General features: G+C 50.2%; 1 protein-coding gene across 6 annotated transcripts; it reads right to left on the bottom strand.

Moving 5' to 3' along the window:
• Positions 1–9,119: 9,119 nt before the first annotated feature.
• On the bottom strand, positions 9,120–20,979 carry BRD2 (bromodomain containing 2). Of its 6 annotated transcripts, none has more exons than XM_043907097.1 (13): positions 20,526–20,979; positions 16,653–17,974; positions 14,675–14,978; positions 13,942–14,079; positions 13,323–13,461; positions 13,030–13,244; positions 12,565–12,939; positions 11,916–12,044; positions 11,482–11,730; positions 11,089–11,354; positions 10,286–10,590; positions 9,946–10,068; positions 9,120–9,832 (listed from the first exon to the last, which is right to left on the bottom strand). In XM_043907097.1, the coding sequence occupies exons 2-13, from the start codon at positions 16,679–16,681 to the stop codon at positions 9,696–9,698; spliced, it is 2,409 nt and encodes an 802-aa protein (XP_043763032.1). In that variant the 5' UTR covers positions 16,682–17,974; positions 20,526–20,979; the 3' UTR covers positions 9,120–9,695. The 6 variants fall into 6 exon arrangements, with proteins under 6 accessions (XP_043763032.1, XP_043763036.1, XP_043763033.1 ...); XM_043907101.1 differs by lacking the exon at positions 20,526–20,979 and adding an exon at positions 19,085–19,220; XM_043907098.1 differs by lacking the exon at positions 20,526–20,979 and adding an exon at positions 18,387–18,698.
• Positions 20,980–24,080: the final 3,101 nt, after the last annotated feature.

Genomic DNA, 24,080 nt, shown 5'->3' with positions numbered 1-24,080 from the left:
CACAAGGGAAGTTCCCTATGGTTTGTTTATGCGTAAAGTCTTTCCCCAGGCACTGGGCAGGTTAAAGATCTAAAGAATAAGATATAGTTCCTACTTCACAAAGGAGCTATGGGAAACGTGTCCAAGGGGGCAAAATTAAGGAGGAAGGAAGCTAGGTGTGAACTGAAAGAGGAAGTGGTCAGTTGGTTCACCGGGAGAGTCCTCAAAGGCTGCTGACAATAGCCGCGTGGACACCGTGCGAGGAGCCACAAAACTCGATGCTGCTGCTTTGGGGTCCGGGAAGTGGGTGAAGGAGGGGTCTGGACAGTGGGTGAAGGAGGGGTCTGGACATGGCTGCAAGCTCAGTAGGGTCCCCTGGAAGGTGTGTGTGGATGTGTCATGGGGGACGGACAGGCAGCATTACCTTCGTAGTGGAGGTGACAAGCTGCTTTTGGAGATTATGTAGGACTTGCTGATGGTGGAAAGAGCATATTCTGGGCAGAGAGAACAGCATGTGCCAAGGTCCAGTGGCAGTAAAAAGCCGGGGAGAATCTGGGAAGGTCTCTCTTTGGCTGAGTTGAGCACAGGGTTCAGAGAAGGGTGGATGAGGGATATAATTTTCTGGATGTAGCAAGGGCTGGAGAGAGGCCTTGCAAAGGAGTTTAAACCTTAGAGGTAATAAGCAACATGACCGGATTTCTTTTATCAGTGATCCCCCTGGCAGCAAGAGTGAGGGCGGGTGGGGGCCCACGTGGGGTGGAGTCAGCGGCAGTAGCACTGAGACTGGAAGACTAGAAAGAGGGGACTTCGCTGGTGGTCCAGTGGCCAGAACTCGGCGCTCTCACTGCCAAGGACTGGGATTCCATCCCTGGTCCGGGAACTGAGATCCTGCAAACCATGGGGCCAAAAAAAAAAAAAGACCTAGGAAAAAGAGAGCTGTGAGAGTCCAGCTGGAGGGGGCACTGAAAGGGGAAAGCGACACAGGGAATTCAGGAGGCCTTGCTGGCTGAGCAGAGAGGGGGGCGCAGGCCGGTCACCAGGCTCCGTCTGGCTGGAGCATCCTGGGGGGTGCGGTGCGTTAGTGACCCTGACTCGGCTATTGACCTGCTGCGGGATTGCTACTGAATGGCTCTGAGCCTCAGTTTCCTCATTTGTAAAAGGGTGATGCGTATCAATTTGTGGGATTATTGTGAGGACTTCATTTTATTTATGTATTTTTTAAAGACTGAGTGTTTTTGTAGTTGATGTACAACGTTGTACTTGTCTCTGCTGCATAGCAGAGTGAGTCAGTTACACATACACATGCATCCACTCTTTCCTAGACTGTTTTCCCATACAGGTCATTGCACCATATTGAGTGAAGTGGAGGACTTCCTTATATTTTTAAATGTTTAATTGTTTTAACTGAAGGACGGTTGGTTGACAGCGTTGTGTTACTTTCAGGTAGGTGTAGAGCAAAGGGATCCACCAATACGTATACACGTGTCTACTCCTTTTCAAATCCTCCTCCCACTCAGGTTATTGCCGAACACTGGCAGTTCCCTGCGCTATGGTAGGTCCTTGCTGGCTGTCTCTGGCTCTCTATTTTGTTTTTGGCTGTGCTGGGGCTTCGGTGCTGCCCGTGGGCTTCCTTGTGTCACCGAGATTGGGGGCGGCTCCAGTGACCGTGTGCAGGCTTCTCACAGTGGTTTGTCTTGTTGGGGAGCATGGGCTCAGTGGTGTGGGGCATGGGCGTAGCTGCCCCTCGGCATGCAGGATCTTTCTGGACCAGGGATCCAACCAATGTCCCCCGAATTGCAAAACAGATTGCTAACCACTGGACCACCAGGGAAGGCTGGTTATCTATTTTAAATATAACATGTGTGTACCTGTCAATGCCAAACTCTCAATCTATCCCTTCCCCCCTCTCCCCCCAGGACTTCATTTCAGGACCTTCAGATTATGAGGCTGACGCGCTGCCTACTGCGCTAAGAGGGCAGACAGTCCAGGACTTCATTTTAAAGGGATTTTAAGTGTCTGGCACATTAACAAGGGACTTCTGTACAAGGTGCTTCTTACATAAATGGGTAACTCACAGAGACACGTTTGGGGAAAAGACAGGATCTTCTCTGGATGTGTGTCTATGGGACACTGCTATGAGGCTGTTGAGAAACAGACTTAGAACTCTGGAACAAGGTCTAGACAGAGATAGACTTTATGAGTGGGAGTTGCCTCCAGAGGAATGGAGGAAATTGCTTAGAAATACTGTGCCAATAAGGAGAAGAGGGAAAGGGAGGTAACATGATGGACAATAGCGTGTCGTGGAAGCTGAAGCAGGGACTCTGGAGAAAATGACCAAGAAGGGCTGACTACAGCGCTAAGAAGCTGGGGTGTCAAAGAACCAGGGAGGCCGAGAGCTTGTAAAGGGAGACAAGGGTCTCTGGGTCAGAAAAGTGAAGGCTCATGTTTCAAGAGCTGAAGGAGAGGAGATGAGGAGGAAAGAAAGACCTAAAGCTGGAAGGGTGGACACAAAAATATTCAGCATGGAGATTCAGGAGGACGTCATGGCCATCACGCTCACCAGGTGGCGCCAAAGACCCTCCGCGGGGCTGAACATGGGCCTCAGCATCCTTTCCGGATCTGTCAGCCGCTCAGTCATGTCCAACTCTGTGACCACATGGACTGCGGCCCGCGGGGCTCTTGGGTCTGTGGAATTCTCTAGGCAAGAATACTGGAGTGGATAGCCATTCTCGGAGTGGGTAGCCACGGCTCCTGGAGTGGGTGGCCATACCAGGGGATCTTCCCAACCCAGGGATTGAACTCTGGTCTCCTGCACTGCAGGTGGACTCTCTTCTGTCTGAGCCACCAGGGAAGCCCAGATAGTCATTGGAAGGACTGATGCTGAAGCTGAAGCTCCAATACTTTGGCCACCTGATGGGACGAACTGACTCATTTGAAAAGACCCTGATGGGAAAGATTGAAGGCGAGAGGAGAAGGGGACAACGGAGGATGAGATGGTCGGATGGCATCACCAACTCAATGGACATGGGTTTGAGCAAACTCCGGGAGACAGTGAAGGACAGGTAAGTCTGGTGTCCACGGGGTTGCAAAGAGTCAAACACAACTGCAGAACAACACTGCTGCTCCTTAGGTGAGCCTCCTGGACTTGCGTTCAATTCTGACAGTCAGCCGGCGGCCTTCCTTTATAGTAAGGAGCCATCAGGCTTCCACTGCTGGAGAACTCTCTTCTTTTGGCATGTGGAGATAAAATAAGAACCTTCAGAGAATAGTCCCATCCATTTTTTCTCCTGCATAGCTTTCAAACCCACCTGCGTCTCTTCATGCTTCCAAACCACTGTACTCAGGCGGGGGCCCACCACTGCCGCGGCCTTCTAAACTGTGGCCCTGCCTCCATCCTCACTGTCCCGCTAACCTGATGTGACTCTCCTCACTGCAATTTCTTCTGAGGAGTTGCGTCTCCTAGCTCCCCACCGACCCACGGCATTGGGAGTCCAGTGTAGCGGTTCATAGCCAGGTTGTGAAAGTGAAAAATATGGCAGTTCTATTTCCCATTTTTTAAGAAATCTCCACACTGTTCTCCATAGCGGCTGTACTAGTTTGCATTCCCACCAACCAGGCTGGATGCATGAGACAAGTGCTCGGGCCTGGTGCACTGGGAAGACCCAGAGGGATCGGGTGGAGAGGGAGGTGGGAGGGGGGATCGGGATGGGGAATATATGTCAATCCATGGCTGATTCATGTCAGTGTATGACAAAAACCACTACAATATTGTAAAGTAATTAGCCTCCAATTAATAAAAATAAATGTAAAAAATAAAAATAAAAAAGAAAAAAGAAAAATATTAGTCACTCAGTCGGGCTAGCTTCAAATCCCCCCTCCAACTCACTGGCTGTGTTGAGGTAAGTAAGGCTTACCTCAAAGGACTAGAATGAGGGCCAAATGAGTTTATAGTTTGCTTCTAGCACAGTGCTTGGTACACCGTAATTGCTTGATAAATGAGAGTTGTTACGAAAACCTTCAGGATAAACATTCAAATTTTTACGGCAGCCTTTGATCCAGCTCTGCCCAACTTTCTGACCTTATCTGGAAGCCCGCACCCTTTCCTGCTGCCTCAGCACGGCCTGTTCTCAGGCAGTTATCATCACGGTTCCTTTTCTTTCTTTTCTTTTGGCTGCTTGGCTTGCAGGACTTCAGTTTCCCCGCTAGGGACTGAACCCAGGCCACTGCAGTGGAAGCATGGAGTCCTAACCTCTGGACCCCAGGAAGCTCCCATCACTGTTTCTCCTGCTGGCACCACGCACTCCCATCCTCCCTGACAGTTTCCAGATCTGTCTGAACAGTTCTCAGAAGTCTCAGATCAGAACCCTCTCTTCTACATTCTTTGCAGATCTTTGCATATGGTGCTGCTACAACTTACAATTTTTATTAAAAACTGGGACTGGTTGTCTAATATCACTCTGTCCCTATTCCCAGCATGTAAACTATGGAGACAGAAAGACCTGCTAGTGGGATTCTGCCGGGATGGGACTAGGGTGATGATCCAGGCAAGGGGAAGGACGGAGGGCACTGCATCGCCAGGTCAGCTTCGTCCACCCTTCCGTCCCCTTCCCAACTCTGTTACGGTTGTTCAGCCCCTTAGTCATGTCTCTGTGCCACCCCATGGACTGCAGCACGCCAGGCTGCCCTGTCCTTCACTATCTCCTGATGCTTTCTCAAACTCATGTCCATAGAGTCGGTGATGCCATCCCACCATCTCATTCTCCGTCGCCCCCTTCTCCTGCCCTCAATCTATCCCAGCATCAGGTTGTTCAAAGTATTGGAGCTTCAAACTTCAGTTTTTCCAATGAATATTCAGGGTTGATTTCCTTTGGGATTGACTGGTTTGATCTCTTTGCTGTCCAAGGGACTCTCAAAACAGTCTTCTGTGCTGTCACTTCAGTCGTGTCCGACTCTTTGTGACCCCATCGACTGTAGCCCACCAGGCTCCTCTAACCACGGAATCCTCCAGGCAAGAATACTGGAGTGGGTTGCCATTCCCTTCTCCAGGGGATCTTCCTGACCCAGGGATTGAACTCGGGTCTCCTGCACTGCAGGCAGATTTTCTCTACCATCTAAGCCACCAGGGAAGCCCCAAGAGTCTTCTCCAGAACAGTTCGAGAGCACCAGGTCTTTAGTGCTCAGCCTCCCCAGCTCTCCGAGTCCCTTTCTCATTGCTCGGGGAGCCCTCCCCGGCCTTATTCTTGGCAAGTCTCAGTAACTCCAACCAGCTTTGGTGCTTATCCTAGGAGCCCCTCAGGGAAGCGAGGTTTTTTTAGTCAGGATAGTCCTGAGAGAATGTAAGAGCAAGGCAGGCAGGGCTTGAACTGAGGTGTACACACTGGGATTCAATTAGAAGGAATCATCTGGAAGATTAAGTCACGCCTTCGTCTTGAAGCAGATCAGTCCAATAACTGCACCATGAAAGTTAACTGCACTGATAACGCTTCAAAGACACGGTAAGGGCCTTGTATCTTCACTCTCACACCTCCTGACTTAACAGACAACGTCTAGGTGTATTGCTGTAATGCTGTTTGTTGAAAAAGACAATCAAAAGAACTCAATAAAATGTGTTGATTGAATAAATGGAAGCATTAAAGATGAGTAAATGGCATGAAATAGGGAAAAATAAAAGCAGAAGCAGTGGAACTGATGCTTACAGTAAGAGCTGGAAATTAAGAGCATGGGAGGAAATACTGCCCACAGTAGGACCCCATAGTTGTTTTTCCTCCTGGTTGAGCTGGAGACTGTGCTTGTTAAAGTGAAAGTGAAGTCGCTCAGTCGTGTCCAACTCTTTGTGACCCCATGGACTGTTGCCTATAGATCTTCCGTCCATGGGATTTCCCAGGCAAGAATACTGGAGTGGGTTGCCATTTCCTTCTCTAGGAGATCTTCCCAACCTAGGGATTGAACCCAGGTCTCCCACATTGTAGGCGGACGCTTTACTGTCTGAGCCTCCAGGGAAGTGGCTTGTTACTTTGGAAGGCAGTAATTTCAACTAAGATGGGGATCAGACTCCTGAAACCATTACAATGCCTCAAGCAGACGGGATGGGGGGTAGAGCTAAGGTTTGGACCAGCAAATTCGATAAGGGAAAAAGTAAGTCAAAGGGCCATAGGGCAACCTCAAAGGTCAGGGACCAAGACAAAGACTCTACCAACAGACTTACGCTCAAGAATTTCACAAACACTGGTAAACTGCCTACTTAAGGTGGCAAGGTAGGAGGTGTAAACCAGGTCCAGAGGCACTCTTGCCCAGTCTCAGCCTGTTTTGCAGTCCAGGGGATAAGCCAGGCTGCTTTCTCTTACCAAGTATCAAACTGCCAACATCTGTTGGGTCATAGAAAAAGCAAGAGAAGTCCAGAAAAAAACCCACCTCTGCTTCACTGACTACGCTAAAGCTGTTGACTGTGTGGATCACAACAAACTGTGGAAAATTCTTAAAGGGATGGGAATATCAGACCACCTTACCTGCCTCCAGAGAAACCTGTATGTAGGTCAAGAAGCAAGTTAGAGCAAGACATGAAACAACTGACTGGTTCAAAATTGGGAAAGGAATACATCAAGGGTGTATATTGTCCCCCTGCTCACTTAACTTCTATGCAGAGTACATAACATGAAATGCCCAGCTGGATGAAGCACAAGCTGGAATCACAATTGCCAGGAGAAATGAGATATGCAGATGATACCATTCTAATGGCAGAAAGTGAAGAGGAACTACAGAGCTTCTTGATGAAGGTGAAAGAGGGAAGTGAAAAAGCTGGCTTAAAACTCAACATTCAAAAATCTAAGAGCATGGCATCCAGTCCCATCACTTCAAGACAAATGTTTAGTCACTCAGCTGTGTTCGACTCTTTGTGATCCCATGGACTGTAGCCCACCAGGCTCCTATGCCCATCAGATTTTCCAGGCAAATTCTGGAGGGGGTTCCCATTTCCTTCTCTAGGGAACCTTCCTAGGGATCTTCTCTAGTGATTGAACCTGGGTCTCCTGCATTGTAGGCAGATTCTTTACCATCTGTGCCACCAGGGAAGCCATGGCAAATAGGAAAAAAAAGAAACAGTGGCAGATTTTCTTGGGCTCCAAAATCACTGCAGTGACTGCAGCCATGAAATTAACAAAAGACAGTTGCTCCTTGGAAGAAAAGCTATGACCAACCTAGACAACGTATTAAAAAGCAGACATCACTTTGCCACCAAATCTGTAGTCAAAGATATGGTTTTTCCAACTCATTTATGGGTGTGAGTTGGACCATAAAGAAGGCTGAGTGCCAAAGAATTGATGCCTTTGAACTGGTGTTGAAGACTCTTGAGAGTCCCTTGGACTGCAAGGAAATCAGTCCTGAATATTCACTGGAAGGACTGAAGCTGAAGCTCCCAATACTTTGGCCACCTGATTAGAAGAGCTGACTCATTGGAGAAGACCCTGATGCTGGGAAAGATTGAGGGCAGAAGGGGGTGACAGAGGATGGGATCACTGGATGTCCTCAATGGACATGAGTTGGAGCAAACTCCAGGAGACGGTGAAGGGCAGGGAAGCTTGGTGTGCTGCAGTCCATTGGGTTGCAGAGTCAGACACAACTTAGCAACTGAACAACAGGTAAAGTCACCTACCTTTTCAGAGTTGAAATCTTTATATTCCCAAACCACAATTTAAAAATACTTGAAGGGGATACAGCCACAGACATTAAGATTCTAACTGGTTTCCTTGCCAAACTAACTCAAACCTCCCCCTTTTAAGTGTGGCAGTTATTTTGTAAGCTGGCACTGCAAAAAGTTGTATCTCAATTTTCAAGCTGTAGAATTATAAATGAATGAATTTTGATTTCCTTATGATTGGAAAAAAAAAACCCATCCAAAAAAAAAAGTGACATAGTGCTAGGCAAACAGACACACATCTAATTGAAATCATTTATTCTTCCAGGTTTAAATTCTATCCCACTCCAATTAAGTACTTCTGAACTTTCAGGACAAGAGTTTAAATGCAGGTGGAGTTCACTCAGAGCCTCACAAGCTGGCTCAAAGCCCCCTCACGGGTCTCCTCCCCTTTAAAAAACCAAGGCCCTTGCAAAATGACAACAAGCGAGCTCAACCCTGCCTGTGTGTTATCATCTCTCTGAGATGTTGCCCAGGCCTCAATTTAAGAATTTAGGCAATTCCCTGGGGGTCCAGTGGTTAGGACTCAGTACTTTCACTGCCAGCATGGGTTCAATCCCTGACCAGGGAATGAAGATCACACAAACCACAGGGTACAGCCAAAAAAATTTTCAGATGCAATTCCAAGTTACTAGCTTTCAGCAGCTCTGGAGTCCAGATACAAGAGTTGAGATTCTGCTAGAACCCAACCTTTTGCTATTTCCAAAATCACCACAATCATTTCTATATGTTTCTGGAAACATATAGAATAAGCCAGCCTTCATTTAAAAATGAAAGTTTCTACCATGCCCGTTACACTGAAAGCTCTTGCTTTTGTATGGTGTAGGCCCCAAATTCTGGAACCCAGATGTTTCTTCATAACTACAGAGCCCTTCTGTCCTAAGCAAGAGAAAGGGATAGACTTGTGCAAATGAGTTTCTGTGATTTCCGTTTAGTAGACTGCTGGAATCCTGTGAATTGGCATTTGTATTAGGCAACTTTGCAAAGCTCTGCCAACATGCAATTTGAAGCCAAAGCAGCAAATTATGAAAACAGGCACACCTGCCCCTTCAGGCAGATACCCAATGCAAGAGAGAACCCACTGTTGGCTACTCTCATCCCTTTCACATCTACCTGGTAACTTAAGTGTTCAGGAGACAATCCACACATCCAGGACTGGAGAAAAATCTGAGCCTGTTCAAAGTCCTGAGTTTGAAACTTGGCCGAAGGAGCCAGGTGTTGGCTACATGTAAATCACAGCAGACTGTGAACCTTGTTATTTTGGAGGATTCACTTTACAAAGAGCAGATGCACTTTTATCATAGCAACAGCCGACTGATTTATTTAAAACAGGATGATCCTTTTTCCCAACTGCCCCCCACCCTGATATACATTCCTCAAAATTCTCAAGTGTATTCGTTTTGAAGCAACTATAAAAAACAAATGTTATTAAGGTAATGAACTCAGAACATGAATAATATTTCTTTATTTACAAGTTAGAATCAACAGACAAAGAAAAGACAATCCAGGGGACCAATTGGGGAGATGACTGAAACCCCCAGGGGCCCCAAATGGAGCAGAAGGAAAAGGGAAAACTGAGTAGAAAAAAAAAGTCAACGTAAAAAAAGAGCTCCCCCTTCCTCCCTCCCCATGGAAGCTGAGGGACCATGGCCCCACCCCTCTTCAGCCTTACCTAGCTTAAAATAAATTAGAACAAACAATCTCAAAACAGGGCCCTTCTAAGTGAACAGGGCAGCTGTGGCCTCAGGTAAGCCCGTATCAGGGCCTCTGCCCATTCCCACCCGATACCCCTGCCTGCCCCAGCCATTCTGAATGGGGGCTCTATGCCTAAGAGGGCACTCTCCATGGGGCTGGGAGCTCAGTCCTCCTTTGTCCGTTTTTCCGTCCCTCCCCCCTGCAGAGCCAGCTCTCTCACAGAGGGGGGAGGGGTGAGATGAGGAGTGTCAGCACAGGGAGGGAGCGGGCGGGGCAGGGCGGTCTAAGGGTCCGGTCCTGCGGAGCCTCCTGCCCCATCTGGCCTGGCCCTTTAGCCTGAGTCTGAATCACTGGTGTCTGAAGAGGAGGAAGATGAAGAGGAGGAGCTGGAATCCGAGCTGGAGCTGGAAGCGCTGAGGCGGGATACTGCTACCTGCTGTGCTGAGGATGTCTCTGTTTTCTCACTCGCTAAAGAACACAGGTGAAGTTTAAAGATGTGTAAGTCTACATTCCACTTTTGAAAAACCAAGAGCCAAGAGGGCAGGATAGAATGAATTCACAGGGGCTTATGGGACACTCACCTTTCTTGGGGGGCTTTTTGGTAGAATTGAGCTGCCCACTAACATCTTGTAACCGCTTTTCTAGTTCCCGCTTCTTCTCCAAAGCCAGTTCCTCCTTTGTCTTTCCCACAGGTTTTTTAATAGCTAGAAAAGAAACAAACCAGGACTAACATAGCCAGGAGCACTCTGGTTTCCCTGTCCCCTGCTGTTGCCAAATGCCTTTCTTGAACTTAAGCAACTATTAATGCAACCCATCATCCCAGGAACATCAAGCATACCTCCCTGCCATCCTTCTCTAAATTGTCCTCAGAACCGCACAAGGATTTGCTAAGTTAACTTGGGGATCTCATTTCATACTCACTATACGGCTTCCGAGGTTTCTTTCGCAGGCAGGAAAGGACGTAACGTTCAAGCTCTCTAAGTGTGGACGGCTTGAGTGTTTCAAAATCAATCTCAATTTCTTCTGGGTTTGAGTCACGTAAAGAGGGCTCCCTGGCTTGGATTATGTGCACGACACGACCCAGTTTCTCCCCGGGCAGCTTGTTGATGTCCAGGCTCAACTGCCGCTTCTCATCATAACTCATGGGCCTGCTTTCTTCCTCCTCCTCTGAGTCGTAGCCAGCAGGCAGGGCAGGTGGGGCTGTCTTTGCGGCCTTTTTGGGGAGTCTGAGCAAAAGAAAGTTATCAGTTGGGGGAACACATTACCTCCTCAACACATTCTCACTATTCAATCCAGTGATCTGGATTTTACACCTGAAGAACTATTTCCATTAAGGCAAATGAGTGAGTGAGTCAGAGATGGGCTACAGGACACTTGCCTATCAGGGGAGCAGAGCTTATTTACACAGCAAGTATTTTATATTAATCTTGGTTGGGCTTTGAAAAATAGATACAGGTATGTCAGCACAGGTCTATTTTTTTTTTTTTGGGTACCTAAAGGACTAACCCATCCCTGACTACAAAAAAAAATATACAAAAAAGTATAAGGGGTAGGCAGATTACACTGTCAAGAGTTAAGCAGCTTCTAAAGACCCTATGTTCTTCAAGGTCTATTTCATCATCTGGACACTTAACAGAAGAAGAAAAAAAATCACTGGCCCCATTTAGAGAAAACTTTTGCAAGCAACGGGAGAAATCTCTGCTTCCTTCCCTGTTCGAACTCACTTGGGGCCACCTCCTCCAGAAGGTCCAAAGCCAGGAGGACCTAGTGTAGCAGTGCCGCCACTCCCACCGCCACCCGCTTTCTTGGACTTCTTGGGTTGTGATGGGCGGGGTGCCCGAGGCCCTTTGTCATCCTCATCAACCCCGGCTCGGCCCCGGTGCTTCTCTGCCTTCCGTTTCTTCTTTTTCTCTTTTTTCTCTCTCTTTCGCTTGGGCTTGGATATTGGGCCTTGGGACAAGGCAGCGAGTTGTTCATGTACTGCTCTAAGCTTGAGAGAAAAAGAAATTAAGTTGAAAAAATACATAGGTTAAGCAATAAAAACTAAAAAAAAAAAAAAAAAAATTAAGCCAAGACAGCATGAACCTCATCCAGTAAACTCAACAGTGATAGAATACCTGTTCCTGCAGTTCAGCCAAGCGATGAGCCCTTTCTTCCTCGGAGTCAGAACTCTCACTCTCTTCTTCCTCCTCTTCATCATCCTCATCTTCCTCCTCTTCTTCAGAAGAACTCTCACTGCTACTTTCATCGCTGGAGGACTCTGAAGATGACTTGGCCAAACCAGGAGGCAAGGCAGTAGAGACTGGTAAAGGCCCTGGTTCCAGTGGTTCATCTGGCATTTTGGCATAACGGAACTCAAATACATCCTAGAAAGGGACAGCAGACTCAAAACCAGGCTAGTAGATATGCCCTGATCACACCTAGCCATGCGGTAGCTCCAGTGTACAAGTGTACAGATGGGGAGAGCCTCACGTTCAGGCTATGCAGCACACATGGCAAAATTCCTTTCCTCAGATCCACTTATTCTTCACACTTTGGCCTTGACACTCACCTGTAACTTTCGCGCCATGGCCACAACATCATGGTCTGGAGGATTGTACTTATAGCAGTTGGAGAACATAAGCCGCACATCAGCAGCAAACTCCTGTGCGTCCCGGTAATCTCGATTCTCCATCTTCCGCTGCAGAAGGAGGCAGCATCAGAAGCTGCACAGGCAGGGAGACTCACCTTTCCCTGCCAGGCCCAGACACTGCCAAGAACAGCCCTCTAGACAGCACAGTGGGGGGGTGGGATATGTGTGACCGGATCTATACCCTGGGGCTCAAGTTTGAAGTCAAAGGAATTTGGGTGGGCTGAAGAAATATCTATGTCTAGGGAAAAAAAAAATCAGAATTTCTAAGTGAAAGGGGGTGTGTGTGGCCTCCAACTATTGGACTACCCCTTTATTCCCCTCTAACCCTAGCCCAACACTTCCAACAGATAGGACCTAAGTAGAAGCAGAGATGCTCTGAACATAAAACCCACCACAGTATTTCCAATTCCAGAAACTGTGGACTCATTAGAGTACGTGACCTTCTACCTCACTATTTTGAAAAAGTAAAACGCCAAGATAGCTGCGTGCCCATAAGAAGTGACTGTTTTATTGGTCCTTAGGTTCCAATCACTGCCTGAGTATCCCATCTGCCCCATGCAGTGGGTACCTTGACAGTGCTGAGGTCCATGGGGTGCTTAATGATGTCATGGTAGTCATGCAGGCCAAGAGCAGAAGCGTCCACTGGTTTATAGAAAGGCCAGGCATAGGCAGCATGCTTCTTAGACAGTAACTCCTTCAAAATGCCATTGCAATGTTTTAACTGTTCCGACAGCTTTCCTTTCTTGGAACTCTGGTGTTGTTGCTGAGAGTCAGGCAAGTCTTTGCGTGGGGGCTTGATAGGACGGCCACTTTCTCTACGCACAGGGGGGAGCCGTGCTGCCTTAGGCTCCAGACCCCCTGGAGGACTAGCTGGGGACCCAGGAGCCAGGATAGCTGTAGGTGTAGGGGTGGTAGTATCTGCTTTCCGCTTTACCCCTTTTTTCTGCGGAGAAAAGACAGGTGCCTTTTACTCTGGATCCACCCCATTTAAGACCTTTCCCTCCTTACCCCAAAGATATCCACAGATGTATACCTTGGCAAGGGGCTGTGCAGGGGGAGTTGCAGAGACAGCAAGGAGTGGGGGTCCAGCGGAGTGCAAGGACTTGAGAAGGGGAGAAGAGATGACCGACGGGTGGGGAATGTTGAGGACAGTGGTAGGTATCTCAGGTGGTGGCGTATACAGGGCAGTGTGAGACACAGAAGAGACAGCAGGCACCTGATGGGCACTGGTGATACTACCCTGGAGCGCTGGAGGGGGAGAAAAAGAGTTTAGTTTGATTATCATTCCCATCTTTTGGTCTCTATTGGCAAAACTTCTCTTCCTACCTGCCAATTTGGCCCCTTTCTTGTGGCTGTTCTTAGGGATAGTAACCACAAGTTCTTGTTCTTCTTGTGGCATTGATGCCACTTTCTGCAGAAAGATCTTTTCCAGCGTTTGTGCCATCAGGACAATATCATCAGTGGGCTACAGGAAACACAAAAAGTTCAAATGTTAGGGAGGAGGAGGTAAAACCATTTTCTCTGGAAATACCTAGCCCCAGACATCAGCACCACTCCCTTACACAACTTCATCAAAGTACTAAAAATTACCTATATTGGGCCACTAATTTCCCATTTATCTCTCCCAACTTTGCCCCTCAAAATGCAACAAAGAAAAGAAGTGAGAGATTCAGAGTTGATCAGTTCCCTCTTCCTCTCAGGTCTCTGGAGATTTCTGAGAAATAAGGCCACTATTCACAAGAACATCATAAGTGGTGTACTTAAAATATCTCTTAACCCTGGATCTCTGAAACCACATCACTGTTTTCAGTGGTACCTTTGCAAACAGATTTTCTAGATACCAAAATACTGAGAGCATATTTAATAAAAGATTTAAACTTTACAATGATAAAGTAGTGATAAGAAATGCACTCTCTCTCCCCAACAACAACACACAAAAACTCACCTTGTTGTAGATATAGCAGTTGGTGAACATGGTGTTGAAATCCTGCATACACTCTGAGGCAGCCCAATAGTAGTTGTTTTCAAGTCTCCTCTTAATAGTACCCATATCCATAGGCTGCTTTATAATTTTGTGATAATCCTAAAGAAAGAAGTGGTAGGTCAGACCACAGAAAGAAAAATGCCTGTTCTTAGGCAAACTACCAACCCCAACACACACACACACACACACCGCCCAAGTCTGTCAGAGGAGTACATACATAGTCTCCTCAACTGCGGCCCCAATTAAAACTATGGGATAGGAATAAAAAATTGAACAGGACTCGGATCACCTGTAAGGGGACCCCTATTGCCTTGCTCTAACCACCCATCTCCCACCCACTCTGGAAGTTTCCCATCCTGTGACATTACCTCTGGGGCTGGCTATCCATGGGCTGCATGAGGGAAAGGAAGAAGCTAAGAATTTTGGCCACCGTGGTCCTCTCCCAACCTGGGGTGGGAATCTGTAAAATGGAGCCAGGGCACAAAAGTTAAGGAAGGACACAATGAGATCCTAGATAGCAAGCGGTTGGATCAATCACAAAGGACCAAAAATCTAGAAATCTGGTGGCTATCTGCCCTACCGGGTAGAAATGGGAGCTCCCTAGGGGCCGCAGCACCTACACTCAGCAGCCCACCTCCACGCACACGCACTCTTTTTCATTTCCATACCTCCCCACTCCAACCTCTCTACTTACCGGCAGACCCAGTTTGACGGCATCCACAGGTTGCCGGAAGGGCCATGCAAACTGATGTTTCCATAGAGCCTTCATCACCACCTTGTGCAGATATTGCAACTGGTTGGTAACCCGTCCTGGCTTTTTGGGATTGGACACCTCAGGAGGCGGTGGGTTGGCAGGCGTTAGTTGCAAAGCCGGCACTGAAGCCATTGTGGGGCTCTCGAATCCTTCATACAATAGAGAGGGCTTTCGAATCCTTTTCCCAGGCGCTGCTGCTTCTGGGCCCAGGCCCAGTAACCCTGCATTCCCCTCCCCAGGGAGCCTGTGAAGATAGGAAACAAAATCAGATGTGGTAATCTGGTGGAATTTAGTAGAATTCCACAATTCACAGGTTTGCACTATGTACCCTCAGCACATCTAGGCTTGGAATCGTGCGATAACAGTGGTAAAGATTATGAAAACGAATCTCGTATCCAAACAGTCTGCGGAGCTTTTGTTTCGTACCTCTAATCATCTTTTTTTTATGCCCACAGAAGACCTATCTTCTGAATTCTTAAAATCTGATAGGCTTCTTCACCTGTTTTAAAGTGAAAAAGAAGCCCAAGTAGCTTCTCATAGGGCCCAGCCATTTAAGAATCACAACCTCTCGGGGACAGAACTTAAGCAAAATGGGTGGAGCCAAGAAACTCAAGCCCCAAGCTTCCTCCTCACTAGGGGCTTGGTGGTTGCCATGGTGGTTGAGCCTGAGGGGAAAGGATAAAAAGAAACAAAATAGGAAATTTTCATAAATCGCTGCTGATGAGGCAGACACCTAAGAATCCACCTGTGCAGAAGGGATCAGCAGCCTCCACAAAGCTCCAAATAGTTAACTCCAAACAACGGGCCAGCAATCTAACGGAAAACCATACCAACTCAAAAAAAAAAAAAAAGGAATCAGACAAGGGAGTATTTGTCAGACTTCAGTCTGGAATACCTCAAGTTACCAGCCTCCAGGAATTAACTATTCGCAAATTCAGTCTCCTCCCTCTAAGGGACTCAAAAAATAGAGCTGTCCAAACAGTCAAGGTCAGCAAATTTCCTCATAAAAGTGATACAGACCTCCCCCTACCCAACCTCTGCCAAAAACTGCGATGCCATTAACAGGTTCCACTGTTAGCATCACCTCTAGAGATCAAAGGCCAACAGTGCATCAAGTTTACATTCTCTCTCGGGCTCCTCAAGACCAGGTGTTACCCAAGGCCTAACACTACAGACATTAGACCGAGATCTTATTGTTTATATCCCCAAAGCTGGACTAAAGAGTGCTTAGCTCCACCTTTCTACCCTGAAGGAAACTCTCAATGGTACCCCTCTCTCACACACACACACACAAGCGCGCGCGAGAAAAAAAATCCAATCGTCTGCAACAAAACACACACCTCTCAACACAAAACCAAACCACTCACCGAAAATCAACTTAAAAGACCTATCCCCCCCCCCCCCAAAAAAAAGACCTATCCCCGACATTAGGTACCCAGAGTAAGAATGGTCCTTGTACCCTACTCTGGGAATCCCCGTTTCCAGTCCCCGAAGCTCTATCACCATGGCAACGCTGTAAAGCACAAGATGTGGCCACGTACCCCCGCCCCAGAAGGCTTGACAAACGGTCGCTTAGACACCAGACCCCCAGGACCTGCTGCCCAGTCAAAGTCCTCCCCCACTACATATTCCGCCGCCACCTCGCTATGCCCAACCCAGCCAAGATCTGACCACAGCGGAAAAGTAATGTGTAAACTGACTACCTGTGCTCCCTCCATTCGTAGGATCTGGGGCCGCCAGCACGGTCCCCAAACCGCCGCTCACCCCTCTTCTCCGCGAGCCTCGACAACCAACAGTTGCGCCACGCAACAGCAAAGCGCCCGAGTCGGTTCCGCACTCCCTCCGAACCCAACACCTCACCCCCGCGCGCCGCAGCCCCCCAACGCCCCCTTCCCACACGCGGCTCGCAGGGACGTACTTGTTGTGGGGAGTCACGTTTTGCAGCATCTTGACCACAGGGAACCGGCGCTGCCCTCAGCCGCGTAAAGTCCGGGTGGCCTCGGTTCCCCTTACCTCCCGGTCCAGCATAACCCGGGAAGTGGGGGGAGGGCGGGGGCCGTTGCCCTCGGCCCTCCAGGCGACAACCCACCCCGCCGGGCTGGCACGAAAGCAATCTCTTCTGCTGTTCTTCGGAGAACTCCCAGCAGCTTGGCGCGCTCCGCAGGAGGCGGACAGCGAGAAAATGGCGGCGGCCTCAGCTGAGGCGGGCGAGCGAAAGGGGACGGGCTCTTCAAACCCCAGGACGGCCCCCGATCCCAGACACCGTCGCCAATACTGCCTGCCGTTGGTCTGCAAGGATCCCCTCTTCCTGCCGGGACCGTCCGGGGCGGACGAGGTCCCGTTTCGATCTCGGATGGAGGCGGATGAACACGAAAAGTGGTTTAGGGAGCCGCCGCCTCCATCTTTGAAATCCTCTTGAGGGCGGAGTAGAGGGGGTGGACAGACTCCGAGAACTGGGCGGGGCCCGAAAAAGGGGAGCTTCGGGGGCTTCTATGGGGTCTGTACTGTCCGCCGGGGCCGGTCATAGGCCGAGACGAAGGCCATTTCCAAGCGGATGGACGTGGATTGTAATGGCGGCCCCAGACGACTCGAAGGCTCTGTGTAGATACGCAGAATCCTCCAGCTCGTTCTAGAGGCTGCTCCACTCCAGCGCGAAATGGCGCCTCTGAGCCCCGCGCCAGCCCTTTATATATAGGCAAGGGGGAGGAGCTTCGCCGCTCATGCGCGCCACCGTGCTCGCGATTTCCCCCACCCCCTCCGCGCGCGCGCGCTCGCTCACGCGCGTGAAGAAGCAGAGTCGAAGGGGGAGGAACACCTCTCCGCGGGAGCGTTTCCTATTGGTCGGCGGAAGCGATGACGTCATAAACCTCATTTCCAAAGCGTCGGTCACCAGGCAGAAGAGTGCCGCATAGACCCCCAGGGAAGCGGCAACCCGCCACATCTCTGAGCCAATTGGCTGCGCTGTGGTTCGGCAACTCCAGGGAAAGAGGGAGGTTGGCAGGGGTGCAGCACCCCCTCCTTGCCTCCCCTTCCAACAAAGTCTTTCCAGCCGTCCAAGCCCAGTGCGGCTGGCGACTGCCAAGCTTGGGCAGGTCGTGCCATTCGTAGCTCCTCCATTGGCCAGGCCGCAGGACTGGAGGGGGCCGCGTGGGCGTAGCCAGGCTCGGCCCGCCGGGGTGTGGCCACAGGACGCCGGCGGTGGTGGTTCTCGGGATTGAGGCGGCCGCCGCAGTGAAGAACCTGAAATGAGGAAGAAGACGCCATCTTAGAAGCCGCGGCCTGCCACTCTGACAAACGGCTGAAGGCTCCCAAACACAGCGAGGAAGGAAATTAACGTTCCTGTGCTTCGCAATCAAAAGTGCAGGATTACCAGAGCCTTCAAATCCTCCCCTTCCTTCCCCAGGCCAAGCAATCGAAATAAAAAACGCTCCTCAGAATCTACCCTCTGTGAACTCAAAGGCTTCTCTTCAAGGCAACTAAACAGAGACCACGTTCTAAATACTTGCACCCCAAGCACCTCTTCAATCCCCTCCCTCTGATACCTTCAGTTACCAATACAAACATCTACCTGGTCGACAAAATCTCGGCAACCCTTTAGGGGGAGCAAAGTCTCCAACAAAAGCAGCCGTATACCCTGCAAAATGAAACCCACCTCCTCCCCAAACTTCTCTCCGGTGTCTGGCTCAGAGCGGAAAAAACAAGGCCTTCGAGGGGCGAATCAGGGTGCGCACCCTCCCCCTCCTGGCGAGCTCAGACCTCTCCCCACGCTCCCCGCCCTTCCCCCCACTCCGAAGGCGGGCCGCACCCCCTCTGAGGGTCCTGGCGTCGGGGGGGGCGGAAGGGCTCCCCCATCCCCCCCCACGAGGGTCCGGAGTCCTCCCCACGGAGCGGCTGGTCTATCGGTCAGCGCCAGGGAGGAGGGCGAGCGGAGGAGGTGGCGGCTGCGGCTCAGACTAGCCCTCCCCCTCCTCTCCCCTCCCCCCTCCCCCCGGGCCGTCCGCCTCCGAGGAGGGGCAGGAGCCATTTTGGGAGCTCAATTTCGCCCCCTCCCCCCAGCCCACTCAGTCTTTCCCACCACCCAGTAACCCGAATAAGGTTACAGACTGCGTGTGAATACAGCCGCAGCGCAAGGTTAGGATCGCTCAAGCCACCGAAGAGGGAAAGAATTTCTCCCGTCCAGCCTTTAGTTGGGGGCCCTCTCCCCTCCTCCTTGTCCCCTTTTCTGGCTACCAAGTAAGAAAAACCTATGCGTATCTAAATAAGGAAATTAACCATGTAAATCAACGAATATAAGGCCCCCCCCCCCCCACCCGCAGGGCTTCGAGAGGGCGTAAGTCCTCGAACTGTTACCCTCTTTCCTTCGTAGCAGCCCTGGAGCCTTAACCTTGGTTACTGCATCTAAAATGGCCGTCAACCTTTCCTCTTCTCGACCACCAGACTCGGGCAAACCCTGCGGGAGTGGGGGGGAAGCACGCACAGGGGCGGCAGTCTCTCCTCTCCTGCCCCCCTCCGATCAGGCCTCGGCCTCAAGAGTACCAGCGGGCCCGCCCGGGTGGCTGCAGCAAGGAGAGCAATGACACAGCAACTTTCGCAGAGGCCTTCTCCCCTCCCCCTCCCGGCCCAGCCTCCCCAATCTGCCATTCTTCCGCGAGGGGCCTTGCAAGTCTGCACAGAGGCCTATCTGAGGGCCGGTCAGGGAAGAAAAAGTTAGGAGGTCGAGAGACCACAGGGCCTTATTAGAAAGTAGAAGGGCAGCCAGACATTCTGGCTTATTTCCCTGCATTCCGGAAAATCACTGTTCTCTTCTGCCTCCCAATCGTCCCTTCCCCCAAATGAGTCACACGGGAGGCTACTGATACTCAGTAATTTGGAAAAGTAACTCTTCCCTTCTTTCCGCTCCCTCCCCCGCAATACACAAGGAGAGACTGTTCAGGAATGGGGGAGGGGATGAAGGAGGCAAAAGACACCACCCAGGAGAAAACTGAAACTTGGGGAGCTGTGAAATCATTCCAGGTCCCGAGACTCACTCTCCTGTGTCTCAAGCCACAATTTTCAACCTCTCCTGAGACCCCCGTTGGGCCTGGTTCCTGATCCAAAGAAGACCCCGAGCTTCTAGCCTGCAAACTCTCCCCAGCCTGTGATAGACACATGCTCAGCTAAGACCCCGCCGGAGCAAACAAGGTTTATTCAGAGGGCTCCGCAGGCCAGGTCCACGTGAATGCACACAAATTCGATAAGCCACTCGAAGCGTAACCTCCACCATGCCATGTGGACTGCCAGGTTCCTACCGCTGACACAAAAGCAGCACAGAAATGCTCCTTCTACAGCCTCTGGGGAGAAAGGGAGTGGGGGCCTGGGACAATCTCAGTTCACAGCCTGGGTTGCCAACTCTCAGCATCCCCCTCTAGCAGTAGGAACTACAGTCACCACTCCCACTCCTCAGCCCACTAGATCACCCCACCCTCCGGCCGCCAAAAGGATCCCTTCTCACCTGGCTCCAGACTCCTGTACCCCCAAGGGACGAATGGAATGGGGGGACACACCGCCCCCACGCCCCTTTGCCCTCCAATTGCTAAGAAGATAGAGGTTGGCCATTCCCCTCCCCCACTAGAGGGGCCCTCGCCTGCTCGCCCCCTCCCCGCTGCCATTGGCTGTAAACTGTTTGAAGGACAAGTGCTCCCACCTCAGGGTTCTTCTCTGCACCCCAAGAATCTCCCTCTCGGACTCCCCACCATTGGTTAGGCATTTAAATGACTGATAACATGCCCGCCCGGCAAGGGCCCCTTCTCACCTGGATCCCGGAACCTTCCAGGGGGGCTCCACTGTTCCCCTTGGCTTGGTGCGGGGGGAGGATGTAATCCGGGGTGTCACCCCCCCCGGAAACTGAGGTTGCGTTGGGGGAGGGGGCGTAGTCCCCAGCCCCTCCCTTCCCGGCCGAGCTGGGGGTGGGGAGAGCATCGGGACCGCGCGGCCACGTCAGCGTTCCCCAGATTGGCTGATCCGGGTCACGTGCCCGCCACCCCCCCCGCTACCCACCGCCCCGGGGGCCAGTTTTTCCGAAGGTTCTCGGGGGTCGCGCAAGGGGCCAAGGGGGCCGCATGGCCCAGGCCTTTCTCTACAGACCCAGAACACCCTAACGTCGCTGCTTCTCCACATCCTCGGCTGCCTATCCCGCTGTCGTCGACCCTATCCCCCCCACTAGTCGCGCCGTACGGGTTCAGCATGGCTGCCGCAGCCCGGGAACGTGCACAGCGCAGGCGCAAGGGTGCGACCGGCTTGGGGGAGGGGAAAGGAGAGTGGGAGGCCGCCGGGAGAGCGGCAGTGCGCAGGCGTGAGGGCGGGCGCCGTGGCCCCCGCGGCTGGGCTCGGAGCGCGCGCAGTGGGTGGTGCGGAAGCGGGCGCGGCGCGCGCCCTCCCGCCTCAGCAGCCCCTCCCCCACTGCAGGCGGCCTCGCTGGGCGTCCTGAGGTGGCCCAACTCGGTCCCTTTTCCGCAGGTGTGAGGGGTGGCTTGGGACGCCCGGGCGCGGAGTCCAGCGGGAGCGCGCGCTGCTGAGCTGTTGTCAGTAGAGGAGGATGGGGCCTGGACTCGGAGTTATGAGGGTTTGCAGGGTGGGGTCCCTCCGCGGTGTAGTGTGGTTCCACAGCGGGAGTGTTGTCACCACCCTCTTCGTGCCTGCGGCGGGGAGCGGAGGTGTGGGCGGTTGACGTGGGCATTGTGTTCGGCCTCTTTGTCTTAGGCCCGTAACCTCTCAATTCGCTTGAGTCTACCTAGACTTTCTTACTTCATTGAGTGCTGCGGGGCGGCGGGGAGAGGGGGGTGTCTCGATTCTGCATGCTGCAAAACTTAATAGCTTTCTGATCACTTTCTTTTGCTTTGAGCAACTTTGGGATTCTTAGGGCTTGAGCCACCCAGGTATGAATTTGTAATGAACCTTGCTCTCTTCCAAATTGATGAGCCTCGCTGTGCAGGAGGCACAGGGGCTTCCGAATTTGGTAACAAGGGATGGTTGGCTCGTAAAGCTTTGTTCCTGGGCAGTAATCCCACCCATGACCCTCAGATGGTGGTTCAGTCTGTAGTTCATTACCCTCACTCCCCTCCCACAGACCGGAGCAGAAAGGCCAACATTACCGGAGAACTCTTTGGTTTTCCGTTCCCCACCTGTAAACGGCCGTGTGTGTGTCTCTTTACTATTGTATCAGTACTAAAAGTCCTCTCTTCGGATTAAAGACACGTATTTTCCTTTCGACCTGTCAACCCCATCTGTTACTCAAGCTTTCCATTTTCTTTTTTTTGTTGTTGTTGTTTCTTTATTATTATTATTTTTTCTATTCTTTTCAAGCTTTCCATTTTCAACCAATTGGCGTTTTAAACTGCTCCCTTTCTTCTAGGGGTTTTCCCCACCTAAAAATAAGGAAAGAAAGAAAATAACCTTAATATCATATCCCCTTGTGGACTCTTTTATGTACTTACTGGTCAGCTCCCCTTTCCAGTCAAGACCTGAAATTGTGTTAATTTTCCTCTCTCTGCCTCATTTCCTGTTCTTTACCCCATTTCTTCCACTACTGACACTGTCTTGGCACATGTCACCAAGGACCTTCTAATTGGCAAAATCAGGAAGCACTTTTCAGCTCTCACCTTATTTGACCTCACTGAAGTATTTGACATTTGATCAGGCTTCCTTCCTGAATTTCTCTCCACCCTTGATTTCTGTGACTACTTCTCACTTGTTTCTTTTCCTGCTTGTCCTACTGTTGCTCTGGTGGCCTTTGTGGACTCTTCTTTAGCCTGTGTTGATGTTTGCCCGGATTTTGCCTACGTTTGCTTCTAATTGTGTTCATATTTTCTAAGTAATCTCACTCAGTGGCTCAGAGCCTCTCAAATCTGTATCTTTAGTTCAGTAAACTCCTGAGCAAAACTCAGTAATCAATTTTACCACTTAGATAGCCCTCAGACACTACCACACTTTCAAAACGGTGCAACCTATATGCAGCCTAGACCTGCTCCTTCTATTAATGTATTATCCTGGCTGATAGCAGTAATTCAGCCAAAAAAACCTAGAATCTGGGAGCTGTTCTTGATTTATTTTTCTCACAATTTTGTATCCCCTTGACTTATCGTTGTGCCTCTGATACAGCTATTGACTCACCGTCTGCCCTAGTCACCTGAGCTCTATCAACAGCTTCCTAACTGATTTGCTTGTCTCTAAAGCTGCACTGTTCATTATGGTAGCCACTAGCCGTATGTGGCTGTTTAACACTAAATACTGTTTTAAATTTAGTTCCTCAGGTGCCCTAGCCACATTTTAAGTTCTCATTAGCCCTGTGTGGCTAGCAGCTGTTGTATTGGACAGGACAAATTACAGAGCATTTCCATCACTGGAGAAAGTTCTCTGGGACACTGCTGCTCTAGATTTTCCTCTCTCCCTCTGCCACAACACTGCCAGGAATGCGCTTTCCAAAATACAACCAGAGCCATATGCTACTGTTAAGCCCTGTATTAATTCCTCATTGCCTATGTGATAAAGTTCAAATTCCTGTGCTGGCCAGAAAGGTCTGCCTTCCTCTCCAGCATCATGTCTAGCCACTTGTTCATGGGCCCTGTACTCCAGCCATACTGAACTGTTCCCCAACATGCCATTTTCTTTTACACTATATTTCACACATACTGCTCTCACTACATGAAATAGGCTTTTGCTCAGTCCATGTAAGCCCAAATACCATCATCCAAAAAGCCTACCCTTGCCTTCCAAATTGAGATGACTGCTCATCCTTTGGTGTCTCTTTCTCATAATTGCACCTTGCACAGTGAATGGCATTTATGTGAGCCACATTTCCCTCCCTTACTAGATTTTGATCCTGAGAACAGGTCCATGCTATAGTCTTTAAAACAACAACAGCAGCAAACTTCCAGCTTCTGGCTCAGGATCTGGCCAATAAGAGGTGCTCACAGAGTATGCAAATGTTGAAGCAAGTTGATGTTTAAGTAAGTATGTGACTTAGGTAAGATTGTAATGTTTGTGGTTGGGGGCTCCATGCGTAGTATGGGAGAAGTAATTGTAATGAGACAAGATTATTGTTATCAGATAAACATTTGAGACACTGGGATTGTGTGAGAAAAGACAGAACAGAGCAGGTCATTTTCACAGAGCATTGCAGTTCAGTCTGGCCAGATAGAATAAGTTACAAGAAGTAGAGCCATAGAAGACTGGAAGGTACATTTGTTTGAGGCAACGTGATGAATTCCAGTGCTGTTAAGTTTGGACCTAATAGGGAACCACTGAAAGTTATTCAGCAACAGCTTGATCGGAATTATATCATTGGATAGGAATTCTGTCTTCATATCTG

The sequence above is a fragment of the Cervus elaphus genome, chromosome 7 (assembly GCF_910594005.1).
Source record: "Cervus elaphus chromosome 7, mCerEla1.1, whole genome shotgun sequence".
In the NCBI taxonomy this organism is placed as follows: Eukaryota; Metazoa; Chordata; class Mammalia; order Artiodactyla; family Cervidae; genus Cervus; species Cervus elaphus.
Note: the sequence above shows the minus strand (reverse complement) of the source record. Positions and strands in the feature narration are given on the sequence as shown.

Excerpts from the sequence above, each read along its gene's own strand:
- BRD2 (XM_043907097.1), bottom strand. The coding sequence starts at position 16,681 with ATGCTGCAAAACGTGACTCCCCACAACAA. Across the intron at positions 12,940-13,029 it reads CTGCACAGCCCCTTGCCAAG|AAAAAAGGGGTAAAGCGGAA; the intron begins GTATACATCTGT and ends TTTTCTCCGCAG. Across the intron at positions 10,069-10,285 it reads GAAACCTCGGAAGCCGTATA|CTATTAAAAAACCTGTGGGA; the intron begins GTGAGTATGAAA and ends TTTCTTTTCTAG.